The sequence below is a fragment of the Lissotriton vulgaris genome, chromosome 3_2 (assembly GCF_964263255.1).
Source record: "Lissotriton vulgaris chromosome 3_2, aLisVul1.2, whole genome shotgun sequence".
In the NCBI taxonomy this organism is placed as follows: domain Eukaryota; kingdom Metazoa; phylum Chordata; class Amphibia; order Caudata; family Salamandridae; genus Lissotriton; species Lissotriton vulgaris.
This window is the reverse complement of record NC_141690.1, coordinates 12233879-12258050: the sequence shown is the minus strand read 5'-3', so window position 1 is coordinate 12258050 and position 24172 is coordinate 12233879. Positions and strand designations below refer to the sequence as shown.

At 43.4% G+C, this 24172-nt stretch overlaps 1 protein-coding gene across 1 annotated transcript in view; it reads left to right on the top strand.

Moving 5' to 3' along the window:
* WDR19 (WD repeat domain 19) overlaps positions 1–24172 on the top strand; it is a 637672-nt gene that overhangs the window by 496966 nt on the left and 116534 nt on the right. Inside the window, exons 31-32 of the mRNA XM_086963976.1 lie at positions 6551–6675; positions 11808–11889. Coding sequence (XP_086820102.1) covers positions 6551–6675; positions 11808–11889 — 207 coding nt within the window. The remainder of the gene's footprint in view (positions 1–6550; positions 6676–11807; positions 11890–24172) is intronic.

Sequence of the window (24172 nt, the reverse complement as noted above, 5' to 3'; positions counted from 1 at the left end):
GACACAAGAGTTCTTATATGAGAAAGTTGATCACATTTCACAAATGAAAATATTTCTTACAATATTGAGCCTGTAGCTTGGTCTACAAGAATTAATTAGCTCAGAAATTCCATCACTCAACCAGGGGTAATTAGACACATCCCCAAGCACGCTTGAAATGCATACACTAGATGTGCAAGCAAAAACTACAAGTCCTAGGGTGTGCCACAGAAGTAAGCCTGGACCCACTGAAGCTCCGCTGCTCTGCAGGAGGAGGCAGTCCACTGGAAATCGTAGTCAGAGGTAACGCAGTGGGGATCTGGCACCGCACAGGCTTTGGAGCGAAACACATGCCGGCCCGAGCATACATTCTTGTAGCAGGAAGGAACAAAGCGGTATTAGCTTTTGTCATTGCTAAGACCCGCTCTTTGGGCTGCATCCTTGCAGTTAGAGTAATATTGGCTCTCTGAGGTGCTTTATAAATTATTACCTGTGTGAGAGGCTGAGTGTCCACTCCCTGTACACCTGCAGGCCGCACGCAACATAAAAACAAGCACGACGGCCCTTCAAAAGAGGCTCATGAGTGCACAAGCCTCTGGAAAAAAAAAAACTACATCAACCCACACAACAACACCAGCGGGGTGACAATAACAATTATCACTACTTGTCAACAAGCATTCAGCTCAATTGGAGAATGCAATTTGTTTGTACAAACATTTTTATAAGGGTGAGTGCCGGTTCTCTGATGAATCTAATTTAAACACGCAGGATGAACTTCAACATATGGGCATTGCTAGCGCCAGTGCAGTACAAACTCCTTTCCGCCCTCCATCAACGTTTATCCCTATGATGCCGAGGGATGCCATTGATATATTTGGAGATTGTGTTATTGAGAATTTAAAGGTGCTCAACAGATCTTGGGTTCAAAAAAATAAACACAGAAATCATGTTGAACAGCAATATTCCCAACTTATGCGAAAGTTCAATGACAACAAAAACATCATAGTGAATAAAGCGGACAAGTGGGGCAATATAGTGCTTTGGCCTCGTGATGCTTATTTGGAGGAGGCTACGAGACATTTGAATAACCCCATGTGCTACAGAAAAGCTTAATTTAATGAATTAAAAGTGGTAAAAGAATATGTGTTCAAAGAGCTAGCACAATGGAAGTGAGAAGGTCTAATAAGTAAAGATGAATACAATTTCCCTAAAACAGACCATTCTATCATCCCAACTTTGTACTTTATTCCAAAAGTGCATAAACAAGTAATTCCTGTCCCTGGCCGACCAATAATTTCAGCACAACGGGGGCTATTAGAATCAATGTCTAAGTATGTAGACTTCTTCATCCATGAACATGTAGAAGGCCTTTCCTCCTACACCAGAGATACTGGCCACTTTCTGGAGAAGCTGAGAAAAGTCACCTGGAACAAGGATTACTATTTTATAGTAATGGACATATGCTCACTGTATACGAGTATGAATCACTATGATGGTTAAAAGCAATACGTCAGTTTCTTTCAAGTAGAAGTGTGTGTTATTATCAGCACAATAAGATGTTGTTAAAAATGATAGAAATGTGTTTTTATTCAACAAAGAAGTGCACCAGCAACTGAGGGGTGTGGCTATGGGGGCATGCTTCTCCCCCAGCTACGCGTGTTTACACGTTGGTTGGTTGGAGAAGCATGTCCTCGAGCACACACACGCACGGAGACCCATTTTACAACAATGTCATCAAGTGGTGGCGTTTTATTGATGACGTTTGTGTGGTGTGGCAGGGATCGAAAGAGTCAGCTCAAAGTTTTGTTGAAGAAATCAATAAGAAAAATTTGAACCTGGAATTCATAGCAACCTTAAGCAATGAAATAGTTGAATTTTTGGATGTAGAGATCTATGTGGAACACGATATTATCAATACAAAGTTACATAGAAAGGCCACGGCTGGCAATTCTATATTACATGCTAGCAATACCCATCCCGGACACCTTATTAAAAGCATCCCCTATGGGGAGTTTTTAAGAATTAAGAGGATTTGCAGCAATGAGAGTGACCTGTCAGTCTGTTTAGCTGATTCAGTACAGAGGTTTATGGCCCGGGGTTATAGAATGAGCGACTTACAGACTGCTGTTTCGAAAATCCATGATCAAGACAATGTATCATTGAGGTCATACAGTGACGAGTTGGCATCAGTAGAGAGATCACAAACCCTGGAAAGTAAAAAACCAGTGGTCAGGCTGATTACTACTTTCAGTTGTCAGGAGGAGCAGGTCAGAAAGATCATAAACAAGAATTGGTCTATTTTAAAATCTAACATAACTCTTGCCCCAGAATTGTATGCTCTGCCAGCTATTACTTTTATAAAGGCACCCTCGATGAGGGATGCTCTAGTAAGAACCAGTCCAGAAGTATGTGAAACCGGACATTGGTTATCAAATAGAACAGGGTTTTATAAGTGCAGTTCCTTCAGGGCATGCAAGTTTGGGGTAAATAAACAAGAATTGTTAGATGCTTTTTCGCCTACCCCTCACAAAATCAAGGGCCTACATACATGCAAAACTGCCAATGCCATCTATGTTTTGGAATGCACTGGTCATCTACAATACATAGGAAGCACTAAGCTTCAGGTATTTAACCGTATTTTGCAGCACTTACGCGCGATTGTCAATTCGGATTCTACGTATCCGGTTGTGTGTCATTTTAAATTAGTGCACCATAACAACCTAAATGACTCAGCTATTTTGTAATCAATGCAGTCCCTAGATCAATAAGGGAAGGAAATGGAGAGAAGAAACAGCGTCAATTAGAGAGTCAATACATTTTACGGTTAGATACTAAGATGCCAAATGGCCTGAACACTGGGGAAGATCTGTATAATTTTCTGTAATGTTTATATTTGAGAACCATTGCTGCTACTGTAATAATGAATTCACCTTTTTACATATATATTTTTTTGTGGAACCGATTATTTATTAGGATTTTAGCCTTACTTTTATCGAGTTTTAACTGGTTTTACTAGATACCTAGTTTTACTGGTTTTTATTTGGTGTCTGTGGGGTATTGGGATCCGGTAGTGGTTGGTCCTACACCATTGATTAAATAATCAAATATATATATGTGTATATTATGGTTCAACTTTGTAGATATTTATTGTATATATGATCTGATCTCTGACACAGCGTTTTTTGCACATATTTAAGTATATCCGATTTGCACTTTCTATGCTGAAAATGAGTTGCACATATGGACATTTGCGTGATCTATTTATTACAACATGATATATTGTTGTTGGGCACTTAAACACGATTGTGTATAAGTACTTTATGTGATGTATTTTTTAAGCGTCTGCATCACCTATTCTATTAATTATATTTTTCTATTGGCAAGTTGGATATGATCTTAATAGGTAATTTGCATTTATTTACACTTTAGGTTTAGTATGCACTTTAGTCCGGTATCAAGACTTAGAATTTTGCACTATGCACTTTATTATTTCGACAGACGAATTAGATTTTTAATGGTTTTGCGTTGGCAAACTTCTGATGCCAAAGAGCAATTGGGCACTTGCCCTATATTTCTGATACGTTTTATAAGCATACAATGTGATGTAAATGAGAAGTGTCCTATATGGTGACAATTAGACAAATGTATAAAAAACGATTACCCTGTGGGAATTATATCTGTGCAATTGTATTTAAGTCACGATTGGTCTCGACATGTCATGTGATCAAGACTGGGGAAACTCGGTCGAAACGCGTCATGTTGCAGTTTGGAGAAATAAAGCACTGAAGAAACACTTTCCTGCGTGGTGGTCCGTTCCTGCATGTTTGCTGCAGTAATTGCATGAAGTCAGGTCCGTGTGTTTAATATATACACATATATATATATATATATATGAACCAAACAATTCTGACCACTTCCGATTCACGGCGAAGCAGGAATTCAGACCACCACAGCAACTCGGGCAAAGTATATTTTTATTAACGTTCTTTCCAAAGCCTGCAACAACACGTTTCGGGCTTCACGAGCCCTTGATCACATTCAGCGCATATATATATATATATATATCAAAACAAAACCCTTTCAGGCATAGAGTGACACATAAATTATGCAAAAAAGAAGGAGAGAACTCTGGGTAGTTCTCAAGTTTAGGTGGAAAGCAGCCCCTGTTAGAGCACTCTCAACACCAGTGACACTCTAGATCTGCTCACCTCAAATGTCTGTTTTTCTATCAAAGTTTTTAAGCATAGGATTAGCACAGTGCTATCCACGCCGAGATAGAAAATGACAAAGTATTTTGCAATTTATACAGCAAAGTCTTTAAGCATAGGACTAGTACAGTGCTGTCCTTGCCGAGCTGTAAAATTACAAAAGCCATTTACCACTCCAGGCACAATATTACAGCTTTGAATTAGTGAAATACCAACTCAAGCCAACCTGAAATGAGTAAAAGCAACCCCTTGTAATTTTACAACTCGGAAATTGCGATTCCTTAAATGCAATGCATTAAACAATTTTTATTGCTATTTCGCAAATTTGAATTGCAAATTACTGTCAATCTAAAATTAAAGGTAATTTGCGATTTCTTTGAAAAATGCACTAAAATGCATTTTTCAAAGTCTCATGTTACACACACAGACATGCCCTTTGGGCATGTGTGTTCACAACATGTGGATAAATTATAATTTCAGGGGTGCAACAGGGTGTCCTTTTGGCACCCCTGCACCCTTGAAATTGCATGCGCAATTTGCAAGTACCTGTTGGGTACTCGCAAATTGCGCATGCAATTCCCATTGATTCCTATGGGCCTCTAAGCCCATAGGAATGAATTGGAATCAATTCCTTAATTGCAACTCGCAATTTGCAGGTCGCAATTAAGGAATTTGTAGGAATCGCAAATTGTTTTGCGATTCCCACATGCATAGGCAATAGCGATTCTTTAATTGCAATTCCTTAAAAATCACAATTAAGGAATCGCTGTTGTCTATTTTGATACATGTGCACCATGTAGTAGTGACGTACAGTGGAGTGGCGTACAATGGAGTAGGGTCGTATAGTGGAGTCTTGTAGAGAGGAGCGGTGTAAAGTAGACTAAAGTGGCGTGGAGTAGCATAGAGCGGGGAGTTGTAGAGTAGAGTGCTAAAGTGTCACAGATTGAAGAGTTGTACGAGTGGAGTGTTGTAGAGTGGAGTGGCACAGATTGAAGTAGAGTGGTGTAGAGTGTTGTTTAGTGGAGGGGCATAGAGTGGCGTATAGTGTTGTGGAGCAGCCTCGAAATATGGACAGCTAGCCTTTCCTTTTTGTTTCTAGTTCTTCTCAGGGAGAGCAGTATTATTGGTGTTGTAGTTTTACTTTACTAATTGCTGTTAAAATATTAGACACAGTGGTCCCTAGACAAGAGCAATGGACAAGACAAAGGATGAATATAGACTCAGTCAGTCCTATATTTAAAGCTGTCCAGCTGGACAGGGATATTTTTAATATTAACAAATTCGAACAAAAACAAAGTGGGACACAAGCCTTTATCCTACTAGACATATGAAACACAAACAAAATACAGACTCAAGAAACAAAAAAGGCTCATGCAGATTAGCTTGCGTGTATGTTGCACATTCTGATAGCACAGGCTTGTGTCCCACTTTATTGTTTTTGTTCCAATTTTTGAATATTAAAAATATCCCTGTCCGGCTGGACAGCTTTAAATATATGACTGGCTTTGCGTCAATATTCATCCTTTGTCTTGTCCATTGCCCTTGTTTGGGGACAACGGTGTCCAAAACTAGCAATTACCTTAGGTCCCGACCAATCATATTTGGGTCCCCTTGTCTTATAAGACATGAAAATATTAATCAGCAAGAAAACACTGCATATTAGAGCCCACGATCTTGTGATGAATGTAATTTTTCATCTCATTGACTGTGACGTGACCGCACTTACAGAGTGCATATTTAAAAAACTAAAATAGACAATCTGCAAATGGCATCCTAGCGAGCATGCTGTGTTTCTCAGGAACTCTGCCTGCTGCAACAACTATGTTAGACAGAGCAAAAGCTGTCCATCACTAAAAACATCTGATTTCCGAATCAGCTTTGACCGCTTGTTAGCCTCTCAGTGGTGTACCACATCAATTGCTGTTGCAAAACATGCATATTTTGCGTTGCAAATTGGAGTGGGTGGAGCCAGGTGGCAGAATTCACACCTTATGTATCACCAGGACCCTGGAACGTCTTCACGGAATTCTAGCAGCAGTTTGTGGTTCTACTACTCGTATTTTGTGCCATCAGAGCACTTTCTACTGTTTTCAGTACACCCTTATGAACAGCAGAATACTTATTGGAGGCTTGATGCCCTTGCACAAGAATCTTCTTCTTTGCCATCATAGGTGGTCAGGTCACAACACGGTCAACATAGTCAACTTTCCAACCTCCTACTGTACTATAGATAAGCACTTAGAATAGATCCATTCAAGTGTGAGTTGACCAGAGTATGATAACTGTGTACTGACTACAGTGTACAAATGGAGTGCAGTAACATGCAAGTTGAACTTCTGAATTTCTGTTCATTGCCATTTTAGGAAATTATCGGAATGCTCATGATGTACTATTCAGTATGTATACAGAACTGAGAACACAGAAAATTAAAATCCCCTCGGAGATGGCGACAAACTTGATGATTTTGCACAGCTACATTCTAGTGAAGGTAATGAATTGTACATTCATCTTTTTCATCCTTTTAAGATATAATACACTTACTCGCAAAAAGTTTTATTTCCATCACGCTGTAATTTTAAGAAAAGAATATGCGCTATATATCAATGAAAATGAAAAAAAAATATGTATATATATATATATATATCTCAATGTAGGCCTGTTTTTTTTTTAATTCAATGAACAGCTCCAGTTTTTTATGGATATTCTCCCAAACGCCTCAAAGTGTGATTGAGTGAAAATAGTAGAAATGATCTAGCAAAACGCAGTCTCTTTACTGTAAATGAACAATTTTTGTTCTGTCACGTTTGCTGTATGTGAACTTTTGTATTAGTGGTTTACCTTCACTGACTGTATTTCATCGATTGTTTTTGGACAGGCAGTGGACCATGCATGGATTACTTTATATTCAGTGTGCTGAGTCGAATATGTGACATCAGAAACTACCTCTTGCTTTCATGAGCCAGTCATAACAAGAACGGCTTTGATTCCTGAAATATCCTAGCATGATTTTATTTTGATTTTTCTAATGTAAGGGCTTCTAATTGGTGGAACCCTTAATTTTTCAACTGGGTTGGCAACTAATGTTTCAGACACTTGAATGCATATATAGCCTGTAAAGGTGGCTCCTCTTGGTGGAAGATTCTGTAATGGTTAGCATTTTGTTTGGCTTCTGCAGGTCTTGTTTGCTCTGATTCCCTATCATTTCATTTACATAGTTACTCACAAAGATGGAGTTCCGTAAAAAAATATTCAGAGCTCCAAAGCTGTAGCAGGTTTCAGTGTTGTAGGATGGACTTGCAGATAGTATGTTCCAAAGCTATTAGTGACTTTGTGCTTATTATTTATTCACACTCTTATTTAAAATAAGCAAAATGTGTAGAATCAGAATAACTGCAAAAATGTACTGCTCTGAGAATGTAAAGTGTTTGAGAAATACCTCATACTTCTGATAGAGACTTCTAGCCACAGATTCCGTTCCTTAGAATTATCCTCAGGCATCAGGCTGGATCCAGACTTTTTTCATGAGCAGTACTCCTGTGCGCCAGCAGGTGCTGTTGGTCAGCTCCATGTGGTGTCGAGGGCATCATCCACGCAGGAAGTGGCATGCGCGGTGCCTATGTAGCTGCCACCCCAGCATGCTGACATCATTTCTTTTCTTTCTGTGCCAGTTAGCACAGATCGAGACTGCGCTACCCCCAGTCATTTTTTGACTGGCCTTTTTCGACTTTTTCTCAAAGTGTTTTGAGATCTTTCTCCTGTTATGGCAGGGATGTCCACCAGGAAAGCTGGCTTCAAACCCTGCGGCGCCTACCTGAAAAAAACTGTAATTATAGATTCCTTACCTTTAGAATTACTCCCAGGCATCAGACTGGATCCAAAGAATTTTTTCGTAGCAGTACCCCTGCGCATCGGCAGATGGCATCAGTCGACTCCACGTCCGTGGTCACCAGGATGACGTCACGGTGTCTACTTAAACGCCCCCCTGCGCGTTGACGTCAGTTCTGACACAACTTTCCATGCCAGAAGCGCAGAGCCATGCTAGACACTGACCACTGGTGCACATAACTAGGGCTCTAGAAAGGAGTCCCTATCCCTAGAAGTCAGTTCGCAGAACAGGAAGGATGTGTGAAGCTCCTTGCCACTCAACATGCAACGGTCTCGATCCCGGTCAAGAGGAAGGTCCCGGGATCCGTCGCTAAGCCATCGATCTTCATTGTAGTCGAAGCCGTCAGGTCATTCGGGTAAGTCCCACAAGGAGAAAAAGAGTACCCTGTCCGTCTAAGTTATTCGACAAGACAAGGGAGCATCGTCATTCAAAACCTGGCTCCACAGTTGAGCCTGGGATGGCTTCGTTCCCAAGAGCCGGACAACCCCCGCCCAACTCTGAATGTTACTAGGCCATTAACCTCATAATTGGGAAGCCTGTCCCCACTGGTGCGCCTTCCGGCGCCATGTGTTTGGGATTGGCCCCTACTAGTTCCACGCAGGCGAGTCCGTCCCCGCCACCAGTCAAGACCCTTGAATCCACAGATAGATATTGACCGGCACTGGTCATACCACCTTGACCTTCCCCAACACTGGTACCGATGTCGACACTCCCTATGGCGCCAGTCCCATTCTCATCCCTGATTCGCCCCACTCCGGTGCTGACAGGAGCCTTGACCTCCAGAATAGAGTCTGAGCCCTATTCCTATGGGCTAGGTCTTCGGGAGGATTGGGAGAGGCCACTGGACCCTGAGTAATACCAACATCTAGGCCTCAACATGGAATGGTGTGAGGAATGTGCAGACAACAGTGTACTGGACATCTCCCCAGATACTGGCATGGTCTCTCTACCATGGCTAAAGAGGAGTGAGCTTCTATTGCTATGGTGGTGAGAAGGGCGGCCGAGGTCCTGGACCTTAGCCTTCCCTCTGTGGCAGTCAAGACTAACATCTTGACAGATGTGCTTCAGCCGGGAGTAACCCCCCTCCGAACCGCTTCTCCTATTTAATGAAGCCCTAACGGACGTCCTGGTTTAGGACCTGGTCCAAGCACAGCACAGGGGCTCTTATGAACAGGATAATTGCCAGCTACCATTATCCCACCTCAGGGGACTCTAATTTCTTCAACCAATACCCTACCCTGGAGAGCTTGGTGATCCAAGCCTCCAGTTCCCCTGTAAACTCTTGTACATTCCCCACCACTCCACCAGATCGGAATCCAGAGGCTGGACACTTTAGGCAACAAAATGTTTTCTTTCACCAGCCTGGCACTGTGGGCCTTAAACACCGCTTGCCTTTTGGGCGGTTACTTCCATGCACAGTAATATTTTGTTGTCTAGGTGCAGTCCATTGTCTCATAGGAGGCCCTGGCTATACCCTCCCAAGCTATGGCAGACGGGACAGTTGCAGCCAAGTTCAGAATCATATGTGGACTTGACATGACCAACTCACTACTGACAGCGGTTTCTTCATCAGTGGCCTACGGCGCCATGCCTGGCTGAGAATGACTGGCTTAGTAGGGGCTGTTCAAGCCTCACTTATGGACATGCTGTTTGATGACTTCTGTTTCTTTAGAGACCAGGCGGATATATGCCCTATACACATCGTTTTTTGCTTAATTGCAGTTCTTACCCCCAGTTTTGATATACCCACACCTCTGGGCACTTTGAGGCTGCAGTTCTTGTTGAGAGGTGATTACCTCTCTGTAAACAGTTGTATTTCCACTATATGGTCCATTGTCTGATACGTCGACGACTGTGACCCATTTGATTTACTTATTTTGACGTACTACCACTGTTGTTATCCTTTTCTGCCTGGACTGCGAATACCTCTGCCTTTTTGATGTCAATTGGCCTTCTGAAACCTTACTTATCACGTCTCTTCTACTTATTATAAGAAGTTGACCTACCCACAATGTGGAGGTTTTTGATTTGCATTTAATTGGCTGCTCCATGGGACTCCAAAAAACAATCTAGCCCTGATGAAGTTCCTACGGGAACGAAACTCGTTGGCTGAGGCCTTTTAAAGAATTGAAACAATAAAGGATTTTTTTTCTGAATACTACAACTTCTCTGGACTTCTAATTCTGGTGCACCATCCCTTCCTATAGGATTTGGTATCTGTCTCAACAGTGGAGCTTCTCTGTGGCTAGCTCCGGATGTTTTTGTGCACAGCCTCTTACTGACTATCCGCTACTGAAATTTAAGTGTGAAACGTTGGTCAGCCACAGTTGTGTTGCTTCAAATCAGAGTACTCATAGCTGACTTGGGCATTCATTTAGACATTTATGAAGCAGTACTTGACAGTCTGGTCCGACAGGAAGGGCATTTCACTCATTCAGTCGTGCAGGACTCTAATCTGAATCACCTTCGGAGAAACTGCTTTGGTATGTGTTCTAAAGGTGTGGAATCTGCCGGTAGAGGTACCTTCAGAAGAACAAGTTACCTCCATTTGCTAATGCTCATTCTGCTAGATACTCTATCCAACCTCAGATTCCTCTCTTTTCCCATTCTGTTGTAAATCGTAGTTTTACATCTCTGGCGCTGTTTAAGAGTGTGGCGGAAGAAAGGGTACTCTGTTGCAACACCCTCTTTGCCAAACTCAAGACCTGCCAGCCCTATTTAAAGTATGTTGCTGACATACCCCTCCGACCACCAGAATGAGTATAGGCCATCGGAGGTTCACACAAAACACTGTCCACCCGATTTAGAGTGGACGGTGTTAAGATCTTTTTTTTATACTGTCTGTCACCTTGGAAGAAAACACTGATGGTGTGGGGGATCATTAATGTTTCAATTTTCAGAAGCAAACTTCTGCTTTGGGAGTTTTTCTTTCTACAAAATAAAAAACGTTGTAAATGTTTGATGGAGCCGTCCGTCAAACTTTTAGAACAATGTTAGGAACCGCTGTCAGAGCAGTTTGTGCCAATGTTTAGATTTGTCTGTGTGACTGGCAGACCCGTCTAAATATGGCAGGTGGAGGTCCCTCAGGATGGTGGGAACATTGTTCTCTATCATCCTAATGGAGTACCCTCTGCCCGCCAACTCAATATTAGCCCCTACATAATATAATCTATGTAAATCGATTTTCATGAAAATGCCTAACACAAACAGTTGGAACTTCAAATGGCATACCATCATCAAATTTAGGGTTAAAGTACTGATGTAACTTTACTTTTTATTCTTTTTCCCCATATGAAAAACATTTTTATAGATAAAATCCTTTCTCCTAAACCAGCTAAAATATTTGGCGTTGGTGGCATTTTTAATAATCAATTTCACAGTTTTATTTTTTTAACATTAAAGTTAGGTGCGAAAATTATTTACATGTAACTATTGTGAAAGCTGTTAAATGGCAAAAAAGTTATCACTTTGTAATTGTTCCACACATTCCCATGGCTCCAACCCACGTTCCCAATGGCTTCTCCCAGGGGAAACACTAAAGTTCCCATTCCTATAACCTCTGCTTACAAAGTGAGATTTAGGCTTTGGAAGTGACTCGAATGTGTAATTTACAGCCAAATAAATGAATTACCTAGAGTAATTTTTACATTTTGAAAAATAGTTTTACCATTATTTATTTTTGTGTATTAAACAGTATTGCCATACTTTTATAATTTTCTATTATTTCTTTTTAGATTCATGTTAAACGTGGTGATCACATGAAAGGGGCAAGGATGCTAATTCGTGTTGCTAACAACATAAGTAAATTCCCTTCACGTAAGTAAAGAGATGTGCAATATTCCTGTAAGGTTTTTGCATAACTGTGTAAAGAATCTCTATAATATAAAATAATTTTTGGTTCTTTTTTAATTTTTTTCTTTCTTGTGACAAGTCAACATTGAGCCATTGAACGTGAGGCTGAGACTTCTTTCCTATTTGATTGCCATATACTATAATGTACTACTTTTTTACCTACCAATTTCGGAAGATATTAAACCATCCATACCCATTGCTTTATCAGTAGGCATCTTCTCCTACCAGTAACACTTAGGATGACAGTTTTGTTTAGTTTTTGACCATTTCAAAGGTCCTAATACAGTTATACTCAAATGACACTTGTATGAAGCACAATTGAGATGAAGCATTATCCAATAACTAGGTTATCCATGCATGACTACTACATGCAAGGACACTAGCACCACTCTGCCACCTTATCATTTAGAGCTCATATTGATTGACCATCAGTGTGCCGCGTCCCGCGTTCTGTGACATGTTTTGACACGATTGTAGTGCACGCCCAATGCATACAATCTTTGCTCATTATGATATGATATAACTAAATGCTCATGCAGACTTTTTTTTCTTTTTTCTTTTTCTGTTTGTCCTGTCATGGTGTACATGATTTATGTTCATCATAACTTTTTAAAATTGTATTGTATTCTCTTTTCCAAACATTAAATATGTTAAAGGCACTGAAATGATGCAATTGGTACTTTTCGTTTTGTCTATTTTAAACCACTATTTACGCATGTTATCACATTACTTTACTATGGGATTCACCTATGGTATTCTGGAACCTATACACAGCCTTGAAAAAGCCCCAAGCCTGCCTGCCGCATCAGGTTGAAACATTTGTTGCCGCTCACTGTATTTGAAACCATGTATCGAAGATCAGCAAGACCTACAAGATTAATAAAACACTTCACCATAATATGATAACATATGGACTTTTTGTTTTCAGCATACTCAGAATAATTCTGATTTGACAATTGGATTTACATACCATACATGACTAACCTATATCCTTGGTCATTCTTCCTTATTAAATCGTGGGTTTTCAGGGGTATGGCCCACCTATATATCAATCATTTGAGACACCATTATTAGCCCTGTCTAGGTGACATAGACCCCCTAGATGTGCATACCTACTCCTATTGGCAACCATAAAAAGCTTTGTACAATTGCAAAGGGCTCTTTCATTTCAGTGATCATGCTTCAATAAATACATTTGTATAAAGCCCAATACTGGGTATTCTAAATCTGTGTTTTCTGAAAGTGTGTTTCAAATTGTGGTTCATTTTGAATCTCAACAAAGCTCTGCATTTCAACTGAATATTATGAGACTACCTATTACCAATGTATATGTTGTCTCATACCTGTGAGCCATGCCTGGAACCCACTGCCACTGCAGTGTCGTTTTCAATTCTTAGGCATAGTAAGTGCAGAAAAAGCCATAAAGGGTATATAGTCTGGGAGTTTTGTCATCATGAACTCCACAGCACCATAATGGCTTTACTGATTTCTGGGAAGTTTGTTAGCAAACCTCTGAGGAAATAAATCCACAGTATGCCAGTGTGGTATTTATTATACAATGCACTCAGAGGGCATCTTAGAGATGCTCCCTGAAAAACAACCAGCCTCTGGTGGGTTCCCCGACTGGTAAACTTCGGTCTGCCACCACAAGACAAGTTTCTGGACCCCTGGGCCCAGAACCAAAGACTTTCCTGGGCGGAGCTGTTCACACCTCCTTCAGGTCAGGAAGAGCCATCTGTGGCAGGGGAGCTTCAAAGGCCTTGTCGCCTTTGCAACATGCCCCCAGCCTCTCCTGCTATCAGGAGTAGGACCCCTTCCTATCTCACTCCCTTTTCGGAAGGAAGACAGGTGGGAAAAATTAGAACAGCCCAGAAGGTGTGCCCACCTCTGCCAACCCCAACCCTCAGGTAGGGGAGGCGAGGTGAAGCCCAATTTTCAGTGCCCAAAATCTTGCAGATGCCAGGCACTCTTTATTTATTTTTTATTTTGCGTGTTTGTATCGTGCTGGGATCGACTCCCGAAGGAGTATCTCCGCGCCTTTGGCAGCCATAATGCAAATAACGAGTGCTGGCAGTGAATGCTAGCAATTTTGGAATAGGAAAGTTTTTAATTGTTTCCTAAATGGGAGGTGATCCTTACAAAGTCTCAAAGTTAGTGGGAGACTATTCCATAGGGTTGGGCCAGCAACTGAAAGGGCTCTATCTCCTTGTCTTGCTTTTTTTGCTCTAGGTACACGCAGCAAGGCCTGTTCGCTAGATCTCAGAGAGCGCGTGGGTGTGTAAAGGGAGAATTTATTGGACAGGTAAGCAGGGCCCTTCCCCTGTAAACATTTGTGTATTATACAGCAGGTTTTGAACTTCACCCTCTGTTTGATGGATAACCAGTGCAGCATGGTCAGAAGGGGTTTAGAGGGGGTGCGAGGGGGCCGGTTTAGAACAAGGCGAGCAGCGGTATTTTGTACCACCTGAAGCCTGGAAATTACTGCTTCATTTGCTGACAGTAGTAGCCCATTGCAGTAATCCAGGCGACTCAATACTAGAGCCTGCACCAAGGTTTTTCTAGTAGAGTCTGGCAGCAAAGGAAATACTTTCCGTAGCATCCCAATGATATGGAAACAGGAACCCACCACTTGGTTGCCATGTTGTTTTAGGGAAAGCTCCTGGTCCAACCGGACGCCGAGGTTTTTCACCACCTGCTTGGGCTCGGGGACTGGGCCAAGATCTTGAGGCCACTAGTCAGGGGTCCACAGAAGTTTGGCCTCACCGAACAGCATCACTTCCGTCTTAGCAACGTTACTCTCCAATCAGGATTAGGGATTGTGCCCACTCCCCCACGTGGTGTGAGCACACCAAGGGTGTAGTCACTCTAAGGTCAGTAGCCCATTGGCTACTACCGAAAGACAACTAAACGTCCCCTATATACAGTATTTAGGGGGCATCCCTAAACTCAGAAGGGAGATTCTGCAGCCTACGAAAAAGAAAGATGGAAGAATTTGACCAGCAGAGGAGAATACAGTGAAGAACGGTCCAGGGCCCATCCCTACCGACCCGTCTGCAGTTTCCGGAGATCCTGCACCAAAAGCCGATTTGTCCTGCAGCTAGTGACTTCCAAAACCCCTGGGAGTACTGACTGACTAAAACAAAGACCGGATCTCCTGCAAACACCTTCTCTCTTCAAAAGAAACTCCAAAGACAGCCACTGAGCCTCCTGAAGACGAAGAAACCCGACACCCAGAACCACTACTGCACCCCCGCCTACGGCCCGAGTCCAAGTGGCCCACCGGTCCCAGCGAGGTCCCTCAGTACTCCAGAATCTGAGTCCACCGTGGGTTGACCACCCCATGTCTCCCTGACATCACCTTCAGCCTCTGCACGGAGACCACCCAACCGTGAGTGGCCCGGTAAGGTGAAATTGACCTTAAAAGGCACCCCTGCATCCTGCGCCCTGGAGAAGAGGACCTGAGGTGCACCTACGTCCCTATGTCCTCCAACTTACCTGCCCAGCTGTTGGTTACTCCCAGAATTCTTCCTGGACCGAGCGTGCAGCCAAAATCCAAAACCAGCAACCCCTGTAGGATTGCATTGGGCTCGGGACTCCTCCTAAGCACCCTGCCTCCTCTACGCCACTGGTGGTGTTGGCTTAGTGCTGACCTGGAACCCCCTTTGCCCTGACCTTAACCCTAGGAGCTTGGCTCTTGCGACCGAGTGGCCTGCCCGTGATCAGCCCCCAACCGAGTTGCCCCCAAGCCACATTGTCTAACATTGGTATCCTGCACTCTGCACCCTGCCGCCCTAGTGCCGCTGGTGGTGCAATTTGAGTACCTACCTGGAACTTGGTGAACCATGGCCCTAACCCCCAAAACTCCCACTTGTAAGACGTATACTTACCTGTAAAACCAATAACCATTTTTCTCCCGTAGGAACCCATGTTAAGAGATTGTTCAGTGGAACTGATGTTTGTATGGAAAAAGGAGAACTAAACTGTATAAAAAGTCTTACTAACCTTGTATTGTGAGATCCTCAGGTGTGGTATCTAGGCATACCACCTCAGCACTCAAAGTAATCCAAAAGTAATGAAAAAGTAATCTGAAAGTAATTACTGTGTAATTCAAACTGCATTTTAAAATGATACAAATCTGTAACAATTGCAGACCCATCCTCAAGTGTATTTCTGTGTAAAGGTTTACAATAGAAAGTATATTTTACCTACCTGTACTAAGTCCTGCTTGCTTCTAGAAATAAAATACAAGTATACCCTTTTTTTTATTAATCTTTTTTATTATGGAACTAAAATTAACAATACAACAAAAAACAACAACAATAAATAAAGCAATCATCAAGGAGGATACATCACTGAAAATAAATGTCTTATACATGCGATCAATACAAATTAAAATAGACAGTAACAATGACATATAGGCATATCGTAGTTTTTGATCTCTAAAGGGATTCTCAATCTACATTATAAGGAGCATCATCTGCAAAGTGGGTACACAAAAGTCCTCTGTATTCAATCCATGGGCCCCATATTCTAGTCCATTTGGCCGGGCAGCCTCTGCCTTTGTATATCACCCTCTCAGCTTGCATGCACCAGTCCATATCTGCAGCCCAATCCGTACTTCGGGGCACGACTCCTCCCTTCCATGGTTTGGCAATATTCCTCTTTACTACAATACAACCCACAGTTGTTCGGAACGATTCAGATCTGTAGCATCCCAAATGTTTAAGAGACATAACCTTGTGGAGGGTTCTATTGGTTTCCGACATATTTGGGACATAAGGGATACAGTCTCGTTTATGTAGTGTTGGAGGATCGGACAGTCCCACCACTGATGCACAAAAGTACCCACGTCACCACAGTCACGTGGGCAAAGTGGGGAGGTTAGGAATCCCATCTTAACTAGAGCTGTGGATGTATAATAAGCTCTGTGTAGTAATTTTAGTTGGATAAGTTTAAATCGGGACCTGATGGCCACCTCCCTGGGAGATGCCAGGGCCTCCTTCCAGTCATCATCCGGTATATCCCCTAAATCGGCCACCCATTTCATACAAATTTTATCAAGTGGTTCTGGTAGGTGGTTGAGTATCTTACGGTATGTTAAGGAAATAGCCTTATCTGGCAGGTAGTCGTCTAGAAGCCTATCTTCTAAAGGCGATGAGGCTGGGAGATCAGTGCCCTTAGGAATGGCCTTGGTGAGTGCGCTACGTGCTTGTAGGTAGCAGAGTGTTTCCCCCACATGGAGCTGGTATTTGGCCTGCAGGTGAGCAAATGGAATTACTGTGCCCTTCACCCATATGTCTCTAACTTCAAAGAGACCAATCAGGTCCCATTTATCAAAACAGGGCTGATGTGACAACATCCCTAAGTGACAGGATTCTAACACTGGAGTAACTCGTGTGATTTTGCCCTTCCAACTCAACACGGTTTTGGGCACATGCCAGATTGAAATTGTGGTGGAGGTGGGTGGGAACAGAGGTACATGCTTGGGCCCACCGTATAGTGCCCTCATATAATTACCCAATGTCATATTAAAGCGGTCCATTCTGTACGCTGGGTCCGCAGTAGGACGATGGGCCCAGTGATTGAGGACCACCAGTTGAGAGGCCCAGCAATACATTCTAAGTGCAGGAAGTGCAATCAAGTATACCCTTTTCTAAACTTACCCAATTGGTCTGGATTCTGTCACTGAGTGTGTGCCATCAGTCTTGAGTGAGTGAATACAATAATTGCTTAACACACCCTCTGGTTAAGCCTAACTGCTCGTCCACACTACCACAAAGAGAGCTGTTAGTACTTACCTAATTTATCCTCTGCTATACCTCTGGGGAGTCTCTGGACTCTGTGCACACTTTACCTTACTTTGGTATACTATATACAGAGCCAGCTTCCTACATCACCTATACCAGAAGGGTCAGTCTCTGACAGTGATGACTGTGTGTAAAAGGCTGGGAAAAATGGCCTTCATACCATTGCCACAGAGAGTTGGGAATATCTAGTGGTAGTCGCGCAGAGTCACGCAGAGTTCTGGAGGAGATGAGCTGGTGGAATAGGACAGATATACAAAGGGGGAGAGCATTCATTTCCCCAATTCCCATGGTAACCATTACTACCGATGCATCGCATACAGGTTAAGGAATGTAGGAAACTGGCTCTTTTTATGGTGGACCAAAAAGAGATCCACTGTGTAAAGAGTCCAAGCAAACCACAAAGAAATTTCAAAGGCACACATTACACCCCAAACTACCTTTTACAGTAGTGTGGGCGAGCAGTTAGAAATATCAGAGGCTAGTGCTTAGCATTTATTACACACACAAAGGCAGTAAAGGTGACACACACTCAATAAATAAAACTGACACCAATGTATAACAAGCATTGGCATAGCCAATAGGTCTCGCCTTTGGAACCTTATAAGTGTTTAGCCATGCCATAGTTTATGTTGTTGCACCAAGGATATTATGCTGGATAGCTAAATACCTATAAGGTCCCAAAAGCGAGACTTATTGGCTATGCCAATGCTTGTTTACTTAGTTAAAGTACCTGTACCACATATAATTTTCCTGTGGTTACCTTAGACTATTTTACACACACCCTTATCACCAGTTTTTTGAAGTTTACACGTAGTGGTGCTCGTTAACATGCAATGCAATGCAACCCTGAAAATCATTTAAAAAAGTGCATGAAATAATTACTGGGACACAAGATGAGAAATTCGCATTTGCTATTCTGCAGGTACAAGTGCGTCCACCACTCACAAAGTTATTATTAGGTAAAAAACCTTTGGTCAATACAGGTAATCAAGCAAACCTCCTACAAATGCTATTGTGCAAAACCTTTTCACTACGAACAGGCAAGTTAAAGTCCAGACTGGAGATGAAGGGCTTGTGCCAAGTTCCAGCACTGCTGCTAAGACTGAATGGAAGACTACTCAATAAGCTACAGTGTGAGTTCTGCCTGCTGATAGGACTTTCAGCTACCTACCAAATACTGTATACTTCGGCACTTCACTCTGAGAAGTTAATGAGCTGACTTACACTGAGAAGCTTTTAGAGGTCGCGGAGAAAAAATAATATTGCTGAAGGAACTCGCCTCCCACGGGTTAATTAGCTTTCTTTCGGATAAAAGAGAAAAGAACCTGAACAAATGTAGATGGCTCCTAGCAGCGCACCCTTTGACAGCACGCTTCTGAAAAGCACGGATCTGCACGCTGCTGAAAGCACACAACAACACACTTACCCAAAGCCCTCTCTGCCCACTGAGAGGTGCCATTCCTGTACTCATATGAGAGCCAAGCTAAAGAACCCGCTACTTACCAAGAGGGGCGAAATCAAGGCGGGGGCAGACAAGCAAACGTTTAATTAGGCGCATTGTGGAGGTTACCAACAGCGTGCTTACCAAAAGCTTAGCGGCGCATTAACCCTGGAAACAAGCATTGGCCGCGCGGCCGTGAAAGTAACGGCCGTGAAAGCAAAAGTGATCGCGATCGCGGTGTGCCCGCGCAGCAGATGATGTCTGCGCGCGTGCACTGAGCCATTACAAGCAAGATGCCAGCAGTGCACATCACGCACACTTGTGTGCGTAACAGCAAGCTGGTGGCTGCAAAAGCAGCACTTTTAAAAGCCAGCTTCAAAATATCTCGTCAGAGGAGCACATGCGTTGGTTCTAGTGAGACCTAACAAGCATTTTCATAGCCAATAGGTCTCTCTTTTGGGACCTTATAAGTATTTAGTTATGCAGCACAATATCCTTGGTGCAACAACATTAAAGTTTGCATGGTAAACACTTATAAGGTCCCAAAGGCGAGACCTATTGGCTATGCCATTGCTTGTTGTCTCTGTAGTTGAAACACGCACACATGTTACACACTGACAGCCACATACAGACACATGCTGAAACATGCACAGACACACAAACTAGTGAGGCACACATGCATTGATTTACACATATACGTATAGATATACACTGTCACACAAAGAAACAGGTGTGCGCACAAACACAGGGTAGCGTATGCGAACATACCGAGAAGTACACACACTCACACATAAATCCAAAGACACGCAAAAACACGCAGAGAGAGATATACACTGCTTCGGTCGTACACAAACACAGAGATAAACGCACGCACACTAGAACACACGTACACATGCACGCACCCATGACCATGCACAGACATACTCACACGCACTCTCGCAAATACTCACGTAGGACCCCCACCTCCGAGTACCCCTAGAGGACATTTTAGGGAAGACCCTGATTTTGTCCCTCAGGATTCCCTATCGCCCCAACCCCTTCCCCCGCTCTCTTCTAAGACGAGGTTCAGTGTGATTGCAAAAAAGCGGCCAAATGACGTCCCCTCCCCCACCCGAAGCCGAGGCTGCAAATTCCCATCTGTGAGGGCGATGCAGTAATATCTACTGCGCCTGACCCGAGCCCGCCCTGCACTTCAATTATTAATTATTGTGGGCCTTCATTTCTGGTCTTTAATGTACATCACTCATCCCTACAGAACCTGAGCACCCCGCAATAGGACTGGGGGGATGGGGGAGAGATGAAAATAAAAAAGGACCCCCTCCTCCCTCCAAGCTAAGACAAAAATTCATAAAAGCTGTAGTTAGTGATGAAACGAAGCGCTCCCAGAATAAAACATGTCCTGAAATATACGATAAAACTTTCTGTTTACCACCGCAGGCCGGGGCTCAAGGGGCTTCGCTTCACCGGGCCCCAGTCCTCGGGCCCTCCCCTTGCTGGTGGTGCAGGGGTTGGGGGCAGCAGGAGTCATTAATTGAATTTGAATGAAGCCTAAAAATGGCTCTAACGGGAAGAGACCGTCCTGTTTAATAGACAGGTGGAGAAATGTCGTCTCTGTGAGAGGAGAAGAGACGGAGCGGAGGATTTGTACAAACCTGGAAGAGAGGGGTGGAGAGAGAAAAGCGCAGGAGGAGGAGGAAGAGACAAACAGACACAGCACATTTGTTAAAGACACAGAGAAGAATAAACTTCAACGGGTCTGGCTGAGCTGTGTAAAGTCATCGAACTTGAAGAAGACGGGCTTCTTTAAAAGGGAAAGGATTTACCTCACTTTAAGTTACGATATTTAATTTTTAAGGGGAATTAAGTGCGTAAAGGAGGCTTTTCAAGAGCAAGTTTCCACCTGAATGCAATCTTAGGTAATTCCCTAAATAAATACCTCAGTGACACAACACTTCTGTTGAACAAATCAGTGCGTGAACGGCAGGTCTCGTCTTTAGCCCTGCTGTCTGACTCCGCATGTCCCTATCCGAGATGGATAAAAGAGATGGGAGCGGATTGTAAATGGGCCTGTAATATGATACGAGATATGAGACGCTCAGTAAACAAGTGGGAGGGGTTGGGGGAGTGCGACCGAGAGCACACACAGCATTTTCCTTGCGGGAGCAAGCAGGGTCACCATCTGTTTGCAAGATAATTACAAACAGATGTCGTCAAAGCTCGCTCTCGCAAGGGAAACGCCAAACGTACACCCATTGCAATTAAAAGCAAGCAAAGCATGCCCGTTTTTGGGCAAAAAAGCGAATCGATTTCAAGAGGGCCCCTACTATGCAGCGCATGCGCGCTGCGTAGGCAAGACCTAAAAATGACATACTTTCTAAAATAAATTTAGATACCAAGATCATCGGAATCAGGTAAGTACTTTTCGAGTTATGAACTTTTACAGTTTTCCAAAATGAACACTGTACTTTCTAAAGCGGTAATGTTATCCTATGGAGAAAAAACATGTGTTGCATTCAGGCACTTGCCAGCACCTAACGGGACTGTTCTTCTGGACTGACTCGTCCCTACTTGACATCCTGCCTCCGTATCTGTGGGCCAAGACTGATTCGGACGTAGGACGCATGATGATTGACCCAGTGCACATAACTGTTCGACAGGACGCAATGGGCACAACAAGCCTTGGCTGCTGCATGCGGTCCAGTACCCCATGTATTAGTACAGTGCAGCTCTGGTGAGTCCTGGCGTCCCAACTCATGGAGGGAGGATGGATCTGACCTGTAGGAGCACTGCTACCTCTTCCTGGAAATTTGTTGCATTGGTAGAATCTGTAGGCGGCAGGTCGATGTACTGGGTCTTGCTTCTTTGTTGCCTACTGCTACAGGGGAGTATCTCCTCTACTCCAATGGAGTTCGTTTGGAAATTGAAGCACTGCCAGCCCTCTGAGTTTCTATAGGTCTGCAAAGCAGCAGGACAAGTCAGTTGCTCCACAAGGGTTAGGTGCAGCAGGGAGGATGGCAGGGTTGGCATCAAGTCACTTGTGCTCCTCAGTTCTCGATTCAGCAGTCTTCTTCTTTGTCCACTTCTTCTTTTGGTCTGTAGAAATCTGAAGTCCTGGTATCAGGAGGTCACCTAAATGCTCAATTTAGGGGCGTTAAGAGGAGTGAGGGGTAGTAGACAATGAAGTCACTACACCCCCTAGATGGCCACTTGCTTTTGGTATTGGGCATCACACTGTCCAAGAATTCGTAATTCCACCACCCATAAAATGGTGGAATCTCTAAAGTTGTGTGCACTTCCAGCTGGTCACCCTAGCAGTGTTTCCAGTCTGGCATTACAACACACCTCCTGCAAGGCTAATTATCCCGCCTGTCCCATTGCCAGATGGCCCAGGGCAGTGGGGTTAGCATTCTGTCCTGTGAGGGGAGCCAGATTTGCTTACCAAAGGTGGTGGGACCTTTCTTCTGCATTTGATTGCGTGAATAGAGGTAGGTTGTGGCAGACCCTGCTCTTCCTGGGGGTGGACAGGGATATAGTCCTTTTCTTACAGGATCTCCACCAAGAGACAAGGGCGGCTGTGTGTTACTCGGGTGACATGAAGGTCTCACGCGTATTCCCTTTCAGGAGAGGGGTACGACATGGCTGTATCTTGGCCCCTTTTCTACTGAATGTGTATATTAACGATCTGGAGAGGAACCTTATCGAGACCATGGCGGACTTCCCTGAGGTAGGGCGGCGTGGTCTTCCCTTTCTGCTGTATGCAGATGACGCTGTTTTGATGGTCAGGCCGGGACGGTGGTTACAAACGTTACTAAACTCTTTCATTCAGTTTATGGTGGAGCAGGACCTCCTGGTTAACAATTTTAAGTTTTTTACCATGCAAACAGGGGCCCACCCCAGCAGGCCATAAACCTTTAGGGTAGGGTCCACCCCGTCAGAAGGTCGAGTGTTTTTTCATATCTGGGTGTTTTGATGGAGGAAAAAATGTGGGCCCCAACGTACCCATAGCAGAAACGACCTATCCAGAGTGTCCGCAGCCCTATTTAATTTGCAACTGGACTGGGGAAAAGACCGGTGGGAGCCTTACTAAAGCTCTACATCACTAAGTGTCTCTCCAAGACATTATATGGCAGTGAAATTTGGGGTATACTAATACTGAGGACCTTCAAATCGTGGAAAAGAAGTTTTTGAGACGGCTTCTATCCGTTCCTCAAGGCACCTCCTCTTTCACAATACATGAGACACTTGGTATGTCATATATAACTGACCTGGTAGCGTTTCATCTTGTATCCCTATGGCTAAAAACTTGGGCCTGTAAGGGGACAACATTAAATAACATTAAATAAACACATCCTAAAAGATTGTTTGGCTCTTGATCACGCCCCACACATACCGTGGCTCAAGTACATCAAAGTGAGCTTAACAAGCATGGGGAGCGGTGATTTTTTTACCAATCTGGACCGGACAACTAAGAGAGTCATGAAACCTTATGAAGGCAACTTTTTGTGTGCAGCGGGCTATGGCAAGGGAAGAGAGGGAGCTCCTGAAGCCTAGCGTCCGTCGCTTTGTCATGTTAAAAACCTCCAAGTCGGCTGAGCCTTACTTACTGGGATTCATAACCTCCTATGACAGATTCCTTCTTTTTCACCTCCTCCTTGCTTATCCTAGGGGTTGTAGTAAGTGAGAAACTTTGCTGTCCTGTGGCTGTGATGGTCAGTCTCCACAGGACATGACTCCTTTTATGATGTTTTTGTAGTTTTTATGAAATTCCTAGAAAGTCCTTCATAATTCCGATTCTGACATAGGCTAATTTTAGACAAGTGCACCCAGCTTTTACCTTTTTACAAATGCTGACAGGTAGCACTGTGTTACGTGTACTTCAATTCTTTAAATCCGCCTTCAGACTTAGATCTAGTTGTGATTAACTAGCTTGTTCTCTTTTACTGTATTGATCCTGGTTGAAATGTTTTGCTGGTACAGCATGAATGATATTGGACCCATC